The following is a 21,971-nucleotide window of genomic DNA, read 5'->3' on the forward strand; positions in this document are numbered from 1 at the left end:
AACCAAGAAGTGCATCATGGAGCATTTACATGAGTTCACTCACTGGCTCAAAAAGGTGGCCTAGGGGGCCATGCGATCACAGCGCAACTCACAAGAAGGCCACTATGGCCAGGGGTGGAGATGATTCCAGTTTGAGACTGAGATGATAGTCATATGACACACCCCTCTCTTTCCTCGTATCACGTGTCTTGTATCTTGTCACGTAGGGTGCGCCTTCTCATTGGGTGGCTATGATCACGGGGCTGGGGGCGGGACCGGAAGTCGGGGTTTTGGCAGCGGAGCCCAAGCGGCTCTGGGACGCTGTAGGCCGGGGAGAAAGGCAGGTTGCTTGCGGGAGGCAGCCTCAGGTCATGTGACCGGAAGGGCTCTTGACGGACGCCGTCCCTCCTCCGCGCGGCCTGAGCGCCCGGCCCGACCCCGGCCATGGGGTGCTGCTACAGCAGCGAAAACGAGGATTCGGACCAGGTGCGGCCGCGGCAGGCGGGGCTCGGGAGTGAGGGCTAAGACCCTGAGGCTTGGGGCCCCAAAAAGACCTGCAGAGGAAGGCAAGCTATGCCGCCAGGCTCACTGAGTACGGAGGCCTGGAGGGGACAGATTACAGCGAGGACGCCTAGCCGAACTCCTACCCCTTTTGAAGACCCAGGTCTCTACACAGTGCTGGCCTGGGGTTGAGCATGCAGCAGTCCAGCTGACGTGTTCCCTTCTCTTCCATCTCTCCGTACCGTCAGACCTTTACAGCTTCATGGATCCTAAGCCTAGGTCCCCGGGAAACAGTCCCTTCCCAACTTCCTGTGCCTTCTCTGTGCTTGTATTAGTGGGTTTTGCGAATCCATTGTAGAGGTGGGTAAGCTGAGGCCCTTTAACTAATCTGTCCTGAGATGAATCAGGAATGTACGTATCTTGTCCCTGGGGTTGGTTTAAAAAAAAAAAAAAAAAAGGCTCCTGTTGGTCTGGGTTCAGAGAAGGCCTCTGGAAATTGGTGGCATTTGAGATAGCTAATGAAGAATTTCGTAGATACAATAAGGACATTGGGACGTGTGGGAAATTGGCTTGGGAAGCAAGATATTGGATTTACCTTTGGCTGATTTGGGGAAAAGAGTTGGGATGGGGAGCTCATTTGGTTTTGAGTTTGGCTTGCCTGGGTGCAAACGCTGCCTAATGCCTGGAAGTTTATAGCTAGAGGGTAGCCCTCTCAGGCTAGAGGGTACCTATCTGGAGAATGTGGCTGTGTCCCTCTTCTCCTTGGTACATTGGTACTTTTTTCTACCTGCCTGGACTGACCACCTTTGAGAAGGGAGACCTTTCCAAGGATGAAGTCTCAAACTGCTGGCTACTCACTTTTTTTAATTGCCTCTGAGTCTGGGACCTACCTTTAAACACATAGTACATTCAGACAGCAGAATTTTCTCATCAAGTATCCTGCAGCATAGTGGGGGGGGGGGAGATGGTCACAGAAACAGAACAGTTCTATTCCCAGTGAAGTTATTTTGGGATGAGGACTTAAATACAGGAAAATGTTATTTGTGTGGGAAGTATGAGTGGTTCCTGATACTCAATGCTCCATACACTAAGTGAACACAGTCATATTTCCCACCCAAGGTTAGGCCTGCTTCATGGCTTGTATTTCTCATTTCACTCTAGCCTGTTAGAGAAGATTGCATAATATTCCTATCTACTGGAAAAGTTGTGGTCTAGTAGCAAACTGATCCTTTAAAATATAATATGGATTCTTTCAGGGAACAAGGTTTAATTCCTTATGAGAAAAGATAGGATCTCCCAGCTTAAAGGGAAAGCTGAGCTTGCTGATCTCCTGAATCTCCACCTTTCCTTTGATGGGCTCTCATTTCTGTTTCTAACCCCCAGAGAAGGTTCTTATCAGTGCTGAGTGATTTGAAGTGTTCTGTGGCATAGGCCCAGCCATTCATCATCATCTCCAAGGCTTTCTTGCAGCTCTTGGGTAGGCCCCTATCCTGCTCTTTTATTATAATACTAAAGAGAAATGTGCAGTCAGGAATGGTGGGCAGTGGGCATGTTTGTAACCCTAGCTGCTCAAGAGGCTGGAGATGCAGAAGAATTGAAAGTCTAAAGTCTGGGGATGTAGTTTAGTGGTAAAGTGCCCTAGGTTCAGTCCTTAGTATGGGGGTGGTGGGGAATGTATGAATTTTTAAGGGGCTTTTACAGGTACCTCATTTGACTCTTGCCAATCATTTGTGATATAAGTATCTATTTAAAGGTGAAGAAAAAGTTCAGAGAAGCTAAGGGATTTAACCAACTCAAGAAGTACCCTAGCCAAGGTGTGTTGATGCCAAACCATGTGCTGTATCTATTGGGCTGTCTCTTCCAGCCATGCTGTAGACCAGGTGGCCAGTCATGGGCAAGACACGTGGGTTCATGCTAAGGTAGACAGTGAAACACTGACTTGAGTTATGCTGACTCAAGGACAAACTTTAGTGTGATAAATCTACTCCATGTAGGGTGATATTATTTGTCCATTCTGAAGGGGGTAGCATGACCTCTTCTAGGAGTCAGGCAAACAACCTTGTTCTTGAACTGCTAGTTGGGAGAAACTACTCTGTCCTTCAGGAAGATCTGTCTTAAGTGGAGGCTGGAGAAAGGAGAGACATAGGAAGCAAATCCGGGCCTCATTATGGAGCCAGCTTTCCTTAGAGTTTTATCTTTGACGTTTTGTCTTTTTCTTCTTCTTTCTTTCTGTATTGGGGACTGAACCCAGGGTCTCATGCAATGCTAAGCAAGTGTACCAATGAGCTACATGCACTCCCAACCCCAACCCCCCATTATTTTTTAAATTTTGAGATAGGGTCTCTCTATGTTACTCAGGACTGTCCTCAAATCTGTGACCCTCCTGCCTCAGCCTCTGAGTAGCTGGGATTATAGCCACAACAACATCTTTTTAGCCATTTAGTACTGAGCATGGAGGAGGATAGAGGGCGTCTGGGGGTTTAGAGGTGATGATGCAGAAGCCCACAACTTCTTTCTCTTAATAATGGGAACTGAATTAAATGGCCTGAGGACACTTGGGCAACCTAGGTTTGAAAAGGAAGAGGAAGGTGAAGAGGCTGGGCCTGCCTAGGGTGGGGCAGGCAAGGCTGGAGGATTTGGCTCTTACAGTAGGGAAGACTGTGGTAGAAACTGAGACAAGCTTGGAGAGGAGCATTAAGGAATCTGGTAGGCTGGCTTTGAGAGATGATGACTCAGCATTAGCCAGGTTCCACCCCCTCCATGGCCCTCCCTGCCCCATCCATCCTTGGCATTATCCTGAGTTCTTTGTGGCTTAGATACGCAACAGGTCTGCTTATCCAATTTGCAGCTGACACAAAGCCAGAGGGATCTGTAGCTGCTGGGCTTATTATAGTAGAGTCAAATCCTGAAAGAAGCAGGTTAGAACAGGGCCTGAAACAGGACTAGGGAGGCTAGATTTCAACTTAGGTCAATTCTAGGGGATGTAATGATCATCAGTGCAGACTAGTAGTAATTGAGCTACTAGAATGAAGGAGGCTGCTCAGGTCACATTGAAAGAGGTATGATGGGGGCTGGGATCGTGGCTCAGTGGTAGAGTGCTTGCCTGGCATGTGTGAGGCCCTGGGTTCGAATCTCAGCACCGCTTATAAATAAAGGCCCATCAACAACTAAAATATATATTAAAAAAAAAAGAGGTATGATGAGCTAGGCATAGAGGCACATGACCATAATCCCAGCCAGGGCAGGAGGATTGCAAGTTTGAGGGCAGCCTGGGCAACTTAGCAAGATACTATCTCCAAATAAAAAATAATTATAAGAAAGATCTGTGGTAGAGCACCCCTGGGTTCTATTCCCCACTATTGCAAAATAAGTAAAGGCATCTGGAAAGCTTAAAAAAATGAAAGAGGTATGGTAGTTTGGCAAGAGAGGGAAAGCTCTACTGTTCTCTTAGGTCAGGATATACTAGGCATGCTCACTTTGGTCTGGGAGTCATATACAGAGCACAAGACAGGAGGGTGAACACCTAAGGTAAATGGACCTACCTCAAGAAGGGAGCAGAGTCATGATATCCCCTCAAAGGCTGGGCAGAGGTTTCTGCCCTGAGATGATCAGGATGGCCATGTGAGGGGTTGGGCTTGCTTGTCCTTGGAGCCTAGGATCTTGTCTAGACTCACCAGGGCCTTTGCATCTTGGGAACAGACAGCTTTGCTGGGGAAAGCCTTGTCTGAGGGATCAGGAAGGCACTTGACTTGCACTGTTTTTCCCTCTAGACCTTATTGTTTTGGTATTTTCCCACCTCCTCTGTCTTCTCCCTCCAATATCCTTTCTCCACTGGGTGCTGGGTTGTGTTCTGAACACCTATTATGTACCTCTATTCATCTGTGCAGGACCTCTAGGACCTCTTGGTCTAGTTCATGCCAGACCACCAACTCAGCTGAGCTCCTAAGGGCAGTCAGGGACCAAGTCTTACCTAACATTCCATAAAGTTGGCACTTTTGAATATTCATATTTTAAAATATTTTTGGTGTTTAAAGATGAGAACTGGGCTGAGGGGAGAAACACAGGAAAGTCCTGGGCCTGACTTCTCAGTGGCCTCTCCTAGGACCGAGAGGAGCGGAAGCTGCTATTGGACCCTAGTAGCCCCCCCACCAAAGCCCTCAATGGAGCTGAGCCCAACTACCACAGCCTGCCTTCTGCTCGCACAGATGAGCAGGCCCTGCTCTCTTCCATCCTCGCAAAAACAGCTAGGTAAGTATGTGTCACAGCACAGGCCTAGTGTAGAATGGGCCTGGATATGGGGGATGGGATAAAGTCATTGAGGAGAGGTGGTGTTGGGCCCTGCCCTGCTCTAATGGGCAGGTAGGGATATTGGTGTCAGACAGCACTGGAATTGGCACCTGCAGGGAGTCATGTTTGTCCCCCTTAGAAGTACTTGTCACGTCCTCTCTGTCTTCTTTCCTCAAAGCAACATCATCGATGTGTCTGCTGCAGACTCCCAGGGCATGGAGCAGCATGAGTACATGGACCGGGCAAGGCAGTACAGGTGAACATTGGGCCAGCATGGGCCCCTCGTCTGCCCTCCATACCTTCCCATCTTTGGAGCCTGGGCCCTAGCACAGCCTCCTTATTTTGGTGCAGCCCAGGAGACTGACCACAAGCCACAGTTGATGTTTATGTCAGCCCTGTTTGCCCTGTGTAATCTTGAGGGTGCTGAGGACAAAGTTGCACCAAGAGTGAGTTTGTGATAAGCTGAGTGAGGCCCCTGTCATCTTGCTCCTCTGGCCTCACGGAGTGAGGCTTGCTGAGCTGGGCAGGACTGAGCAGGACCGGGTAGGGAAGCGAAGGCTATGGCCTAACTAACCTTTCCTATCCCCTTCCTCTTGGCCAGCACACGCTTGGCTGTGCTGAGCAGCAGCCTGACCCATTGGAAGAAGCTGCCACCGCTGCCGTCTCTTACCAGCCAGCCCCACCAAGTGCTGGCCAGCGAGCCTATCCCCTTCTCTGACTTACAGCAGGTGAGCCACACCAGCCTGCCTCCTTTGCCCTTCCCAAACTGCCCAGAGTATAGCAGAAGGGTTTACCACTCTGCCTCAGAAGAGGTAGGGAGTAGAGTTAGGGAGCCTTGTGGCCTACTCCACTTTCTCTGTCCTCACCAGTCTCTCTATCCTCAACCTTGTTATTCTGGGTTTTTTGTTTGTTTGTTTTTTTTCCTTCTTCTGCCTTTCTCATCAGCTTTTTTTATTTTTTATTTTATTATTTTAGTTGTGGTTGGACACAATACCTTTTACTTATTTATTTTTATGTGGTGCTGAGGCTCAAACCCAGGGCCCTGCACGTGCTAGGTGAGCACTCTTCCACTGAGCCACAACCCCAGCCCTCTTATCAGCTTTTTGTCCTCCCTCATTCCCTCTTCTTTTCCCTCACTGCCATCCCATCCCCCCATTTCTCCTTTTCTGGATCCCCTCTCACATATTTCTCTATTCCTTTCCTCCCTGGCCCTTCTGCCTCAGGTCTCCAGGATAGCTGCTTATGCCTACAGTGCACTTTCTCAGATCCGTGTGGACGCAAAAGAGGAGCTGGTTGTACAGTTTGGGATCCCATGAAGAGAGGGGTCTTTGGACAGCTCTTCTCCTCTCTTCACCTGTCTCCATCCCACCTCCCATGGCCCCCAGCCTCACCTCGGCTTATACAGTACCCTAACCTGCTACTAATCACTGAGAAGAACGTGGAGGAAGAGAAGAGCGAGGCTAGAAGCCTGAGCAAGTGAGGATGGAGCAAGGGAGGGTAGAACCATTCAGGACTGGCCTTCAAAGCCCTGGCTGGGGTGGAAGCCAAGAGGACAGGGACTGGAAGGTCTTCACAGTCACTGGAAGGTGGAGATACCACTGTGGGAGTGAACACCAAGGGACCTAGGGGGAGGTCCTTCCCACCCTTTCTCTTGGCCTCAGATTCACTCCTGTCCCCCTTTCTCTGACTTGGTGCTCCCGTGCACCTCACTAGGGTTTGTGCCCAGGGTCTGGATGAGCTTGAATTTGAATGAATTGAGTTTGTATTTCCAGCACCCTGGGTTTTTACATGTTTGGTCTTTTTTTCTTTTTGTCACCCTCGATAAAGGAAGTGTATTCATTTGTGTGCTGGTTCCAGCCCCTCTGTCCTGCCTACTACCCAACTATTTATTTCTGGCTATTCAAGTCTGTGAGCAATGAGATGGGGGAGGAGGTATCTTCTAGGATCATTAAGAGGAATCCAGAACTGTGTGGTGAGACACGCCGTAATCCTAGCAGCTTGGGAGGCTGAGGCAAGAGGATCTTAAGTTCAAAGCCAGCCTCAGCAAATTGGTGAGGCCCTAAGCAACTCGGAGAGACCTTGTTTCTAAATAAAATATAAAAAGGGCTGGAGATGTGGCTCAGTGGTGAAGCGCCCCAGGTTCAATCCTCCGTACCAAAAAAAAAAAAAGAGGAATCTAGGAGATAAGCGTTCAGAATTCCCAGGCTTAGCTTAGCCTCAGCCTAGGCTAACCTCAGGTTGGATAAGACTGCTCTTATCCCTATCAAACACTGTCACAGCTGGACAGAACTAAATCTGAGGCAGTTATGAATGCTGGAGACCCTGCCTCAGGCTCAGTGGAATTACAATAGCGCTAGGGGTGGAGGAGACCAGATTCTGCTAGGGATAAGGACCCAGCAAACAAATGTTTTCAAAAGCAAGAAGATCTTTTTATCAAATGAAATTTTTTTTTTTTTTTTTTTTTTTTTTTTTTTTGTACTGGGAATTGAACCCAGGGACATTTAACCACTGAGCCATATCCCCAGCCCTTTTTATTTTTTGAGATAGGATCTCGCTAAGTTCCTGAAGCCTTAAAAAATTGTTGAGGCTGGCTTTGAACCTGTGATCCTCCTGCCTCAGCTTCCCAAACTGCTGGGATTAATAGGCATGCCTGGCTATGAAATGGAATCTTAAGCAGAATACCAACATATAAATATTAAGAGTAGGACTACTGTGATCTGATTGAAGTAGAACATAGCCCATCTTCTGGGCCTGTCTTTGAGGCCTCTGTCGCAGCTCCAAGAACCTGGCATTCTGTGAATAATTTGGGAAATGCTGATCTCTAATCCCATGATATCTAAGTTGAAGAGAACAGAGGGGCCCAGAGAGGCTAGATAAGTTTTCCAAGGACACATGCAAACCCAGGTCCCCTGGGTCTCTGGCCAGCAGGCCTTTCCCATCATTGCCTGCTTCAATGAAGTAATATTAGAGCTACTGGCAGTTGCTGGAGTTGGAGGGCATCTTTGCAAGGTACAAGTGACTTCTACTCTGAACAACAGCTCAAATCATTTATTCTCAAACTAAGCTGACTAGCTTCAGGCCTTCAGGACTGCTGGGGTCCTGGGAACCTCAGAGTGCATCCTACTTGATCCGGGCCTTCTTGGGCTTGATGTTCATGCGTTTCCAGACTTCAGCTGTGGTACGGTCTGCTTTGGTGACCCCACTGAAGTCGAACGTGGTGATACGGGGCAGGGTGCACAGCACATATTGCCTGTAGGGAAGAGTTGGGCTGGGGGCCTGCCCCCCCACCAGAATCCCCTTCCCCTCCACCTGTTGCTGCTCCTTTCCCTCACTGCAAGGAATGGAGGGACCTGAATATGGTGTGAGAGAGACTGGGTTCATCCAAACTGATAGCAAGAAATGCTTATAGTTCTCCCTTCCCAGGTTTACATGTGGTAGAAGAATGGTCTTGGATTTCCTGTCTCCCCTTCTGTTGTCTCCCAGGGGAGCCCAGCTGAATCCCAGCTCAGGGACAGGATACTTACCTGTACCCCTTCTCTTCCTCTATGGGGTTACCATGGAGTGTCAAGCTTCGAAGCCGAGGAAGGACAGCTAACTTATTCACTTCCCCCAGGCTCTGGATACTGTTTCCATGAAGATAGAGGACACTCAGATTGAAGAATGTTGTTAGGATCTGTTAGGGAGGAAACCGAAAGACAGGCTGGCAAGACCCTGGATTTCTGCTCAGGACTAACTTGCTGGCAAAAAAAAGGAAGAGTTTGGGGAACAACTTGCCCTCTATTCCAATCCTTATAGCTATACTGGAGGATTCTAACCTACTTTAATTTACCTTTTAAGGGCTAGAGGGATATCACATTGAAATAGAACTGTGATCTCAGGAAAGAAGGTATGGGGACCTTCTGTCTTGGACAGGAGGTATAGGCCCCTAGTCCCATCACTGCTACTGTCTGGCCAGGTGATGGCTCTCCTGCTGGTCCCTGAGCCTTACTTGCTGCTTCACTAAAGACCTTCCCACTTGAGGTGAACTAAAAGTCTTATCACAGCAAGGGACCAGCAATCAGAGTATCATGCTAGGTACATAAGAGAAACTTATGTTATTAGTTATATTAGTTAAATTAAGATCACTATATCAGGGCTACAGTCTCCCCATTTCTTAAAACATGAACCAGAAGTTGCAAAAAGTAAGTGTTGTACTTTTCTATCTACCTCATTCATAGCAGAACTTAGCATGAGACATAGTAGGTACCCAGTAATGACACCTACAATTTTGCTTCAGCTATCCATGTCCACTTGGTTCTTGTATCTTTTCATTTAATCCTTATAAACCCTTTATGATGCTGGCATATTATCCTGATTTTTCAGACAGGAAGGTCGAGGTTTTAAGAGGTTACGTGGCTTGCCCAAAGTCACAGTTAAGAGGCAAAGCCAAGGTTGGAATCTGCATCGGTGTGACCTTAAAGCCATGTGCTTTATACTACACCATGCTGCTTGTTTAACTTCCTTCATAAGATGGTAGAGAGGCTGGGGGATGGACAGTGGCCTTACCCTACCCGTCTCTCCATTCTCACCCCTTGACTGAACTCCTACAGCTAGAAACTCACAGGGTCAATGGAAGTCAGGTCATTGAAAGACAAGTCGATCCAGGCCAGGTTCTCTGGGTGCTCCAGGATCTGTGAAGCCACCTGGGTGAAGTCTTTCAGGTCATTGAGGACATTGTTGTTCAGCCACAGGGACTGGGTTAATGACTTTCCTGACTTTGAATGCTTCAGTGGTCGGAGCCCTACCCTTGGCTCCTCGCTTATCAGATCTGTGAAGACAAAGTATGGCTTGGGTATATCATCTTTGCTTTTCTGGAAGGAACAAATCTGTCAAGATGAGCATCCCCAGATATAACCGAAGGGCTAACAGGCCATAGCACTATGCTTGAGTTTAGAGTGACCCCTGTTCCATAAGCTCTTAACAATCAATGCAAGATTTAACTATGGGGTCAAAAACTTCCCATCCCAAACTCTTGGCTTTCCAGGTTCAGATGGTCTCATGTCTGTGGTATCATTGAGTCCTCTGTATACCTCCTCTGTGTGGAGTTAGGATTGAGCAAAGCCACTTCTTTTTTTTTTTTTTTTTTTTTGGTACTGGGGATTGAACCCAGGGACTGGGTTCACTGAACCACATCCCTAGCCCTTTTTTATATTTTATTTTAGAGACGCAAAGTCTTGCTGAATTACTTAGGCTGGCTTTGAACTTGTGATCCTCTGGTTTCAGCCTCCTGAGCCACCGGGATTACAGGTGTGTGCCACTGCACCTGGTGGTAATTCTATTTTATAGATGAGGAAATCTAAGAACTAGAGTTGTAGGGCTTGAACCAGGAAGATGACAGCACAAAAATCAAGAGTTGTCCACTAGTGGAACACATAGAATTTAATTCAATAGAATTCACCCTGATGGTCCTCCTTGTCTTCTGATGGTGAGCTACAATGTCTAAAATATTGGATATATGATGGTGAACACAACAAGAGACAGTTCATGCCAGGCTCTCTGTGAACAATAGGGAAGGGATAAAGCAGATGTTTGTGTCTTGGAGGAGGTGGTTCAGGTAAGATGGAAACAAACTGGCAGTATAGTATGATGAGTGCTGGTACAATGTAGAGATCTCCTCACTCAGTCTAGGAGCTCAGGGAAGTTTCCCAGGGAAGGTGAAGCCTGAGCTGGACCTCAGTGGAGATGTTAACCAGGCAAAGAATGTGAACAGCATAAGCAAAGCCACAGAACTGTAGAACAGCACGACGGAGTATGCACATGCACGCTACATAAGAAGGGAAAAGGAAGCAAACCAAATTGTTTTCCCTCCTTCCAGTACTGGAGATTAAACCCAGGGTTATACATGCTAGGTCATCATTTTACTGAACTACATGCCAGTGCATTTTGTTTTGTTTTTGGATATGAGTCTTGCTAAGTTAGTTAGTTGTCCAGTCTCAACATTTTTTTTTTCCTTTCTTTGGTATAGTTCTGGGGGCACTCTACCACCAAGCTACATCTCCAACCCCTTTTTAAAATTTTATTTTGAGACAAGGTCAACTAAATTGCCAAGGTTAGCCTTGAATTTGTGATCCTCCTACCTTGGGCTCCTGAGTTGTTGGGATTACAGATGTGTGCCACCACAGCTGTCTCCATGAGTCTTAAATGCCAAGCTAAGGGTTTGGGGCTTTTTCCTATAGGTGATGGGAAGGAACTGACACATTTAAAGCAAAGGAGATGGTTCAGATTTTTCACTTGAAAGATCACTGAGAAGCTTCCAATTCGTGTATGGATTTTAGGGGGTGGGTGGCATGAAAAGACCAATTTGGCTCTGTCAGTCATCTAAGCAAGACGAGAGGGATATAAAATCAACATGACTTGGCCAACTGGATGTAAAGATAGTATATTCAATGGTGGTACTCAGTTTTTTTTTTGTTGTTGTTGTTTGTTTGTTTGGGTGACTGGGTGGATGCCAGTTCTGTTATCTCATAAAGAACTGGTATAAGGTGTACAAGTTAGGGAATAGAGACTCTCCACAGAGTGAGAATAGAGACAAGGGTCAAGGAGGAAGAGGAAGCCATTAAAGAACTTACCAAGTAATCATGGAATGACAGGGAGAACCAGGAAAGAACAGTTTTAAATATGTCCAGGGAGTCTGGCAGAAGCCAGAATGGAGTGAGTTCCAGAGTGAATGGGAAGAAAGGAAGTATAAGAAAGGTAGCCTTTTTTTTTTTTTTTAATCTTTTTTCTTTTTTAGAGAGAGGGGAGAGAGAGAGAGAATTTTTAATATTTATTTTTTAGTTCTCAGCGGACACAACATCTTTGTTGGTATGTGGTGCTGAGGATCGAACCCGGGTCGCACGCATGCCAGGCGAGCGCGCTACCGCTTGAGCCGCATCCCCAGCCCAAGAAAGGTAGCCTTAACAACCACCTCAGATAGTTTGGCTGAGGAGGAGAGACATATCCAACACTCCCACCCCCACTTCATTTTTTAAAATGAGGTCCATAAAACAGATGGACCTTGCTTAGGCACATAGTCAATTGCAGAGTCAGAACTAGACACCAGTTTGGGCTTTGGTGTCCTTATTCCCTCTTGCCCCTAAGCACCCCCTTCTTGTTTTTTCTTTTCTTTTCTTTTCTTTTTTAATCAGTCTAAAGGGGAAGGAAGTATTTGCCAAACTTAGCCAGCATGTCTTCACATTCCCTTCCATTCTCTTATTAGACACACTGTTCCCACCCTCACCCACCACTAACTCTCCTCTCCTCAGTTTCAGGTCAGGCAGCATCCACTAGGTGGCTGTCTGTCATAATCCTGGAGTAGGTGGGATCCTGAGGTGGCAGAAGGGTACTGGAGCAGAGTACCACTGCTTGTGAAGAGACTCCTAATACTGCCTCCCTCCCCACACCTGAGAACCTTCAAATGAAATGAGTTAGGTGAATAAAAATTAAAAGTCAGGAGCTCAGTGTGCTTGCACAGCATGTGTGAGGTCCTGGGTTTGATCCCTGGCACCAGCGGGAGAGGGCAAAAAAAATCTCCCATTTCCTTCTTATCCTGCAAAGATAACAACAAATCTGCAAGGGTATGTGCAGAGTCTTCTTAGACTTTTAAGTGGAAGACTGGTCCCTCCTTAGGGACCATACCAGGCCTGCTGCCATGGTGAGTGGGAGTGCTGGGTTTTGTGGGCTGACCTTGGATGACGTGGATGCTTCTGAAGGAATAGTCGAGAGGGGGCTCCTGCACGGAAGTGTTCTTATAGTCCCGTTTGCTCATAGTTCAGGCCATCATTCATCAGGTGCAAGCATGGACCTTGGTAGTCCGGGTTCCTAGGAGGACAGAGAACACATGTTTCCAGGTACAAGGTACATCCAAACTTTAATTTCCCCATAGCCTTCCACCCCTGCTTTCTACTCTTCATTCTAGTAGGCCTGCCCAGCTGCATTTCCATTTTAAGATATTAATCATTATTTCTTGCATTTGTAAGGCACTTCTCAAAGCACCTTCACATCTCTTAGAACTTATTTCATAGTTATAAACACCCATTTCTATTTTCCAGAGAAAGAAAATGAGACCCAAGGGGTAAAGGACTTGCCCAGAGTTAAGCCAGTGAGTCAGTGGACTGCAATAACAAGTCTCCTGAATCCTACTCTGAGAGTCTTTCTGCTACTCCATAGTAGTTACCACGGAGACCATCTTCATACCTACCCTCTGGTGACATCAACTGTGTTATTCTATTGCTTAATAAACCCTTGAGGGCCAGCGCTGAATCTGGTTGGTGTCTGAGAGCCCTTCCCATTTCTGATCCAGCTGGGGATTTGCTACCTTCTTTCCTCAGCTTGTTGGTCAGCCACATCACCTTTCTATCCAAAGACCCTTCTCTCAACCACATCCAGAGTGTAGCCATACATATAAACACACATATAAAACCAGATTCTACTTCTCACTCACCTGTCACTGATGACTGAAACTCCACCATTAGGGATTCGCTCCTTTGGGTTCAGGGATTGTTCCCTGTTAAAATGGAAATTCCCTCTGAGAATGGTAAACATAAAGTTACCAGTTATTTGCAATGTGGTGTGAATTGTCTTATCAGATCCTTTCCAGTATATTAGCTAAAGTAAATCTGAGAACAGTTTTTTCCTGGAGATGGGCAAACTACAGAATACTACTTACCTGGGATGAAGAGAGCTGAAAAAACTCATTTTGCCAAGGAGGTTTTTTTTTTTTTTTCTTTTTTTGTGAATCATACAAACAAAAGACAAATAGATGGACAAGTGCATGTCCTAGTTAACCTCCCTCTTTTGCACATCATTTACTGCTGTCACCTCCTCTGCATTAATACTTTCCCTCCTTTCCAAAAGGATGAGGTTTTCAATAACACACTGTTAAAGCAGGATGATCTGTAGAACGGTGCTGTCCAATAGAGATATAATAAAAATCACAATTGCAAGCTTCATATGTAATTTTTAACATGTAATTAAAATTTTTCTAGGAGCAATAATAAAGTAAAATTAAACTAATTTCATCTCAAAATTTTATTTAATCCAATATATCCAAAATATTCAGCATGTAATCAATATTAGAAATTACTAAGATATTTTACATTATGCCCCCCCATCCCAATTTGAATTAGCTACTTGTGACTAATGGCTATACTGGACAATGCAGATGCAGAAAAATAAATGTGGAAAAGAAAGATCAGAAAGTAGATTAAAGGAAGAGATGTATCAGGGACTTTAATAATCTACACCTAGCTAGGCACAGTGGTTCATGTCTGTAATCCCAGCAACATAAGGGGCTCAGGCAGGATTGCAAGTTTAAGGTCAGCCTCAGCAATTTAGCAAGCTCCTAAGCAACTTAGCCAGACCCTGTCTCAAATAAAAAGGACTGGGGATGTAGCTCAGTGGTCATTTGGGTTCAATCCCCAGTATCACACACATAAAACCTATGACTATATGTAGTTCCAAAATTCCTGGCAGCTAAAGCAAAAAGGAAAACCTTGGACTATTTAGTTTTCATCACTGTATTCAAAGAGTAAATTATTCTGTGTGCAAAGAAAATGAAACTGGCAAGTTTTGTTTTGTTTTTGGTAGTAAAGATTGAACCTAGGGCCACTCTATCACTGAACCACACCCACAGCCCTTTTTTTGCTTTTGTTTTTAAATTTTGAGATAGGGCCTCACTAAGTTTCTTAGGGCCTGAGTTCCTGGTCTTGAATATGCAATCCTCCTGCCTCAAGCCTCCTGAGTCACTGGGATTACAGGTGTATGCCACCATGCCTGATGGGAAGTATTCTTAAAATGGAATTTCTGGGGGCTGGGACTTTAGCTTAGTGGTAAAGCACTTGCTCTGGGATGCTTGAGGCCATAAGTTTGATCCTCAACAATACCAAAATAAACAAATGGACTTTCTATTAAAAACCAAGGACCTATAATACAGTACAAATAAATTCATTTTTTGGTGATTTAATGTAGGCAAGGATAGAGTTTAGTAGGTTTAGAGGGTTACAAAGGGAATGTCTTGCTTTCAAAAAGTAGCAGTCTCACCAGGCACAGTGGTGCATACCTGTAATCCCAGTGACTTGGGAGGCCAAGGCAGGAGGATCGTAAGTTCAAGGCCAGCCTCAGCAATTTGGCAATGTCCAAGATCTGTCTCAAAAAATACAAAGGTCTGGGGGTGAAGCTCAGTTGTAAAGCACCTCTGGGTTCAATCCCTTTGAATTCCCCCAACCCCCCAAAATATAGCAATCTCATCTGAGCTTTGGGGTAGTGTCAGCTTGAGTCACACAACAGCTGAATTCTCTGTTGAGTGGTGGACTGGCCCCATGGACATGCGCTGTTGATTAGGGAGACCTGAATCTTTAGATATCAAATCTATAGGCAGAATGTGATGAATGAAAGGGACATAGGAGTTGGTGTTGGAGACTGAGACCAGCAACTCAGGGTCTCTTCAAAGAACAACAGAAGTATGACAGGGGTGTGGTCAATCTAGAGCAGGTTACCAACTATGTGGAGGAGTAGGAGATCCTGATTTCTACTCTGGAGATAACCATGTTTGTCACTGGAGATAGAAGGTCCTGGGAGCGGAAAGTCAAGCTGGAACAGAAGGCGGAACTGGCAAAAGTCACAAGAAGGAAGATTTGGGGCTGGCTAAGAAGATCCCACAAGTAGCAGCAGAATGGAGTTTGCAGGAACACATAGACAATGCGGTAGAGGCTCTTATTGCCCTGACAGGTACTTTCTTAGACAGGCTGGATTAACATTACAATAAGAATTTTTTGTCTTGAGTTGGCCATGCTGGTACACACATATAGGCCCAGTGACTCTGGAGGCTGAGGCAGCAGGATTGCAAGTTCAAGGCCTGCTTCGGCAACTTCATGTGGGACCCTGTCTCAAAATTAAAAAAAAAAAAAAAAAGGGGGACTGGGGATATGGCTCAGTGGTAAGACACCCATGAGTTCAATCCCCAGTCCTCCCTGCAAAAAGAAAAAAAAAAGTAGTTTTTTTTTTTTTAGTCTTATTCCATTTTGTCCCATCACCCCAGTTGTGGAACACCTATAAAAATTTATAGTGGAGGGACTGGGGTTGTAGCTCAGTGATAGATAACTTGCCTTGCATGCGTGAGGCACCGGGTTCAAAACTCAGCGCCACATAAATATAAACAACTAAAAAAAAAATATAGTGGAGCTGGGTGCAGTGGTACACACCTGTAACCCCAGCAGCTTGGGAAGCTGAGGCAGGAGGATCGCAAGTTCAAAGCCAGCTTCAGCAAAAGCAAGGCACTAAGCAACTCAGTGAGACCTTTTCTCTAAATAAAGTACAAAATAGGGCTAGGGATGTGGCTCACTGGTTGAGTGCCCCTGAGTTCAATCTTTTGATACCAAAAGAAAAAGAAAATCATAGTGGTGCAGTGGCACAGGCCTGTAATCCCAGTGGCTCAGGAGGCTAAGGCAGGAAGATTGCAAGTTCAAGGCCAATCTCAGCAACTTAGTGAGACCCTGTCTTAAAATAAAAAATAAAAAGGGATGGGGAGGTAACTCAGTGGTAAAGTGCTTCTGGGTTTAATCCCCAGTATCCTTCCCAAATTAATAGTGTATAATACATAATATACTATATATATTTATATATGTATATAAACACATATATAAGCTTTGGACTGTATTTCCAATCTATTTTAATGCACCTGTGTCAGATTGAATGTTTGCACAGAATTGAAACTTGAGATTTAATGGGTTAAAAAAAAATCTACAGGTACTCAACAAAGCAAATAGCAAATGAAACCTAGCTTAGAGTCCTTCTCACACCAGCACCTGTAACAGGTTTGATGCCTTTGAGTAAGACCGAATATTTCTCTCAAAATATGTACTGGGTTGGAACCCTAGAATTCTATACCACTGAACATGGATTTTACCTTAAAATACTGAAGGGCAGATTTTTACAGTTAATCTCCTTAGTAACCATAGACTCTCAGTGCATCCTAAGACCTAATTTTGTGTAGCTCCTGATGAATTTTCTGAATGAGTTAGTAGTAAAAATTGAGCCCTAAGAAGCTGATCAAATTTGCTTGTTGGAAAGAGTTATTAGCTTTCTCCATTTAAACAGGTTTAAATGGAGGTTGTGAGCTAGTGTCTTATCCATCATCTTACACAGAACCTGATTTACGACAGGCAATCAGGAAACTTGTGGGATGAATGAAAGAAAAACTGCCTCGTACAGGATTTCTGTTTTCTGTTTTGGGAGACTTGATGCTAAGCTGTTCTAACAATTGGCTCCCAGGTTCAGCTGTTTCATTCCACACTTCATTCACAGTAAGATATCAATTCAATACTGCAAACATTTGTTGAGTGCCTGCTGCCCTGTGCCTGACCAAAAGGAATGAAGCCAAGTACAAATAATAGAACCCTGTCATGAGCACAGAAAGACCTGCTGGGTTTCTATTGATTGTGGCAAACCAGCCAGCATCCAGTTTCCAGTAACAGCTGCCTGCTTAGTGAATACTCTTTCGTGTTTCAACACTCAGCTCCAGTGTACCTTCTTTTATAAAGTCTTTCTTTTCCAGATAAAATTGATCAGTGCATCCTGAATTAAACTGATTGCTCTGATGGTCCCTATTCATGGCCTCCCCTGTATCCATCCCTTTTTGCCCTATACCTTTGTAGTTCCATCTCTCCTTGATGCTGGGTTCAGCATTTTAACATATTCTGTCCAATGGGATGTTGATAAACATGAAACTAACAAACTTTAAAGCAGAGATTGCTCTCTGCTAGTGCCGTGAGAACGTGGCTGGCCTTTTGGAATGATATGAGAAATGTACAGGCGATCAACATGTGAAAGAGAGCCAGTGATCCCAGCTGAGGCCATCCCAAAATAGGCTGTGGAGAGCCACCCAACCTACAGATGACTGCAGTCACATGATGAGGTTAGCCATGACCAGAACCATACAACTAACTCAGAGACACAGAAGCAAGAATAAATGCTTATTGTTGTAAGCCACTGTGTTTTAGGATGCTTTGTTATACAGCAATAGCAAACTGATGCTTACCCCCACTGTACTTTGAACAAAATTTCATCATAGCTTGTTTGCTCACCTGTGAAATGAACACAAATCCTATCTTGGAAGGGTTGGGGATGTGGCTCAAGTGGTAGCGCACTCGCCTGGCATGCGTGCGGCCCTCGTTTGATTCTCAGCACCACATACAAAGATGTTGTGTCCGCCAATAACTAAAAAAAAAATAAATATTAAAATTCTCTCTCTTTCTCTCTCTCTCTCTCTCTTTAAAAAAAAATCCTATCTTGGAATCTATTATGTGGCCTACAATAAGTGCTCAATAAATGAAAACAGTTGTTGTCTCTACTCATTTCTTTTTCTTTTTTTTTGTATTGGAGACTGAATCTAGGAGTGCTTCACCACTGAGCCACATCCCCAGTCCTTTTAAAATATTTATTTATTTATTTAACTGGGGATTGAATTCAGGGGTGCTCAACCACTGAGCCATATTCCCAGCCATATTTTGTATTTTATTTAGACACAGGGTCTTGCTGAGTTGCTTAGGGCCTTTCCAAGTTGCTGAGGGTGATTTTGATCTTGTGGTCCTCTTGCCTCAGTCTCCCAAGTCACTGAGATTACAGGCATGTGCCTCGACATCCGGCTCTCATACCCTTTTTACCAGCTGCAGAGTATTCCATAGAATCTTTCATATTTTTAACCTTATTTATCCAGCTCCAAATTGACACAGATTTGTTTCCAGTTTGGGGAAATTACTAACAACTGGAATTTGATTTACTGCCAGTCTATTTCTGCCCTCTCTCAGGTAATAACAGAAAGTTACGGGAAGCTTTGAGGAATAACCAGGTGGGGAACTTGGAAGACTGATCAGCCTAGCTTACTACTTGTAGACTACAGGTAGGAGAAAAACCAAAGAATGTTGGAAAAATCTGTTACATAATCTAATGTATTCTGGCAAGTTATATTCCCAGGTGCCAAAGGGAAGCTCAAGATTCAGCCTGGTCTACACTCTACTCCCATCTCATATCCTCACCTCTACCTGCAGTTCAGCCAAATGCAACAATTCACAGCAAATTCTCTGCACCTGCCTCTAGGCCTTTGGAAAAGTTCCTCCTTTTACTCTCTATTTGGAATATAGATTCTTTCTTTATCTGTTTTATTCTTGTTTGTCCTTACTTTAGGACTTATCTTAGGATTCCACTTTTCTGAGAAGCCTACCCTTATCCCCAAATCTCGACATGGAACTTCTTTTCTTGGTTTCCATAATGCCCTATATTTATTGCCACCACAGCACTCATAACACTATAATTATCTGCTTGTTCATTATATGATTATAAACTCCACCAGGGCAGGAACCATATTTTTCTCATAGTTGAATCTCATAGTGGTGGCAAGCAGCAGGTACTTAATACCTAAAAAACTGCAAATGAATTATATTACAAGGAGAAGGACATGAGGTTGCTCTAATTTAGGGATATGATATTTTCATTACTGAAGAACTGATTGACAACTCTAAGAGATAAAGTACAAGGGGAGAAAATACAGGATAGGAGGGGGAAGAGCATTTCAGGGGTTGGGGGTGTAGCTCAGTGGTATTGCACACTTAGCATACACAAAGCCCTGGGTGCAATCCCCAGCAACAAAAGAAAAAGAAAAGCATTTCAGACAGAAGTCACAGCTTGAAGACCTTAAAGAAGGATATGTAACTAAAGTGAGAAGTAGGTATTATGGTTAGAGTAGAGGTTAGAGAGTGGGCAGGAGCCACCCTGAGATGTTGCATTATGCTAAGAGCAACAGAAAGCCACAAACTATACATTTAAATGAGGTTGGGGTGGGAGAGTGAATATCATCAGGTTTGATTTTGAAGGATTAATTTGGTTACAGTTCACAAAATGGCTGGGAAGGAAGGCAAGAAGGATGTGGACTAGAAAAAGATATTTAGGAAGTTAAGCTGGCTGGACTTAATGACAGATGAAGAATGGAAGAAAGTATGAAAGATAACTTGGTCTGGGTATGGTGAATCCCAGCTATTTGAGAGGTGGAGGCAGGATGATTGAAAATTTAAGACCAGTCTAGGCAACTCAGCAAGACTGTTATCTTTTTTTGGTTGTAGATGGACACAATACCTTATTTTGTTTATTTAGTTTTTTTATATGGTGCTGGGGATGGAACCCATTGACTCATGCATGCTAGGCAAGTGCTCTACCACTGAGCCACAAACTTGGCCCCAGACTAGTACTGAGGGGGGGGGTGATACTTGGGTTTGGGGCTTATTATATATTGTGGGACCACTGGAAGACATTCAGGTTTGGAGGGGAGGGTTGAGGGTTGGGTTGGAGTGGTGTACAGATGGTTGCCTTTGAGTTATCTTTTTTAAAAAAATTTTAATATTTATTTTTGTTTTTTAGTTTTTGGCAGTGTATGTGGTGCTGAGGATCGAACCCGGGCCACATGCATGCCAGGCGAGCGCACTTGAGCCACATCCCCAGCCCCGCCTTTGAGATATCTTGAAGGAGATAATGAAGGATGCAATTGGCTATACGGATATAGAACTTAGATATGAGGGATGGGCTGGATACACTGCATACAGGTGACAAATGAAAATTGTGGGTAGGAGGAGGGCTCAAGAAGAACATAAAGTGAGGTGGGAAGCAGACAAAGGACCAACCCTGGTCAGGCCTGTAATTTCATCGATTTGGGAGGCTGAGGAAGGAGGACCAGAAGTTTGAGGACAGCCTCAGCAACTTAGCAAGAAAGATCTGCCTCAAAAAAAAAAAAAAAAAAAAAAAAAAAAAAAAGGGGCTGGGGTGTAATTCAGTGGTGAACCACCGAGTTCAATCCCCAGTACAAACAAAGGAACAAGCAAACAAAAACAAGCCTGGAAGAACTTTAAGACAGGAATGGGTCAATAATCAGGTCTAGCTACTCATGGGCACTTCAGAACACAGGGGTTGTTAGCCAGATTGTTTTCTGTTTAAATATCTTCAATTCCTAGTGTCTTTAGTCTCTTTAGTTCCCTTTCTCATTAAAACTTTCAGGGAAGGACCTGAAACTCATTCAGGCTTAAGTGTAAATAGCCCAAAGTAGACCATACAGGTTCCTTTTCTCTGGGGCAATTTAACCCACTTCTTGGAAAAAGTCTTTAAGATATATAGAGACAGTACGTTTAAGCTAAAGAGATGTGATTGGAACTTGAAGAACCGGAGTCTACTTATAGCTTTATTACTGATTTGATGTGTGGCCTTGGGCAAGTCATTTCAATGGGTTTTGGTTTTCCAGTCTGTGAAATGGGGATAAACATTCTTGACTCATAGATAGATGAGCATAAAGAGACTAAAAGAGCTAGGTGTGTTACTAAATGCAACAACTCTGTCACGAGGACTGCAAAGGAAATGAAGCTTAATTACTGAGCTTCAAGAAGCAGACCATGAAGGTGAAGGAAGAAGAGGTTAATTTGGAGATACTTGTAGTGTGTATGGGAGGAACGTGCGGACGTTCTGAGAATGGATCTTACTGTTTGGAAGAGGAAGGAAAGTGACGCTTCAAGCTTCATAAAATTTCCACATCTCCAAGAATTCGGGGCCGTGATTTAGTCTATCTAGTGCAATTCCCCTGTCTCGGTTCCTCGGAGGAAAACCAACTCCAGATTTCCGATCTCCTAGGTGTGTTTGGGACTTGAGGCATTTGTCCTGGAAACCTTAATGTTGCGATAGGGGGTTAGGAAGCACCCTTAAATCTGTATGGGCATGTATCTCAGCGCTCTTCCCCCTCCTACCCCCCAGTCTATCCTATATGGTGGAGTGTTGAGTTCACTGTGAAAGGGGGTGAGGATTGGGAGAAGGTCTCTGATTAGGGAGCTTTCTAGTTCTTTTGTGGAGCCCCTCCCCTCTCTATAGTGTTCTGGATCCCTTGTTCCTGTTTTCCCTCCCGACTCACCCACAGTTGCTTCCGCTCCAGCCACTGCGCCCCACTACTTTTAGGTTTACTAATCGCAACTCTCCTTGGCAACTACCTTCGTCACCACGCCCCAGCTGGAGCCGTAACCACGATGCCTAACAGGGACCTGTAGCTGGGGGGGCGGGGCCCCAGGGTGGTGCTGGGATTAGTAGTTCTTTAACCTTAAGTCCAGGTCGGGGGGGCCGGAAGTGTGACGCGACTTCGCCTTTCCCAGTGGCCCTCACACTTC

The 21,971-nt window shown here is 44.9% G+C and overlaps 2 protein-coding genes across 7 annotated transcripts; one reads left to right on the forward strand and one right to left on the reverse strand.

The window, feature by feature from the left end:
* The first annotated feature begins 293 nt into the window (after window positions 1-293).
* Window positions 294-6,612, forward strand: LAMTOR1 (late endosomal/lysosomal adaptor, MAPK and MTOR activator 1). Its single transcript, XM_081282716.1, has 5 exons — window positions 294-465; window positions 4,583-4,728; window positions 4,946-5,023; window positions 5,369-5,495; window positions 5,991-6,612. The coding sequence occupies exons 1-5, from the start codon at window positions 424-426 to the stop codon at window positions 6,081-6,083; spliced, it is 486 nt and encodes a 161-aa protein (XP_081138842.1). The 5' UTR covers window positions 294-423; the 3' UTR covers window positions 6,084-6,612.
* Window positions 6,613-6,760: 148 nt separating this feature from the next.
* LRRC51 (leucine rich repeat containing 51) lies at window positions 6,761-21,857 on the reverse strand. Of its 6 annotated transcripts, none has more exons than XM_081282714.1 (7): window positions 21,722-21,857; window positions 17,868-18,000; window positions 13,229-13,291; window positions 12,472-12,606; window positions 9,369-9,574; window positions 8,292-8,440; window positions 6,761-8,017 (listed from the first exon to the last, which is right to left on the reverse strand). In XM_081282714.1, the coding sequence occupies exons 4-7, from the start codon at window positions 12,551-12,553 to the stop codon at window positions 7,888-7,890; spliced, it is 567 nt and encodes a 188-aa protein (XP_081138840.1). In that variant the 5' UTR covers window positions 12,554-12,606; window positions 13,229-13,291; window positions 17,868-18,000; window positions 21,722-21,857; the 3' UTR covers window positions 6,761-7,887. The 6 variants fall into 6 exon arrangements, with proteins under 6 accessions (XP_081138840.1, XP_081138836.1, XP_081138838.1 ...); XM_081282710.1 differs by having other exon boundaries at window positions 13,229-13,312; XM_081282712.1 differs by adding an exon at window positions 14,846-14,928 and having other exon boundaries at window positions 12,472-13,291.
* Window positions 21,858-21,971: the final 114 nt, after the last annotated feature.

Source organism: Spermophilus citellus (assembly GCF_964194105.1).
Source record: "Spermophilus citellus genome assembly, chromosome: 2".
In the NCBI taxonomy this organism is placed as follows: Eukaryota; Metazoa; Chordata; class Mammalia; order Rodentia; family Sciuridae; genus Spermophilus; species Spermophilus citellus.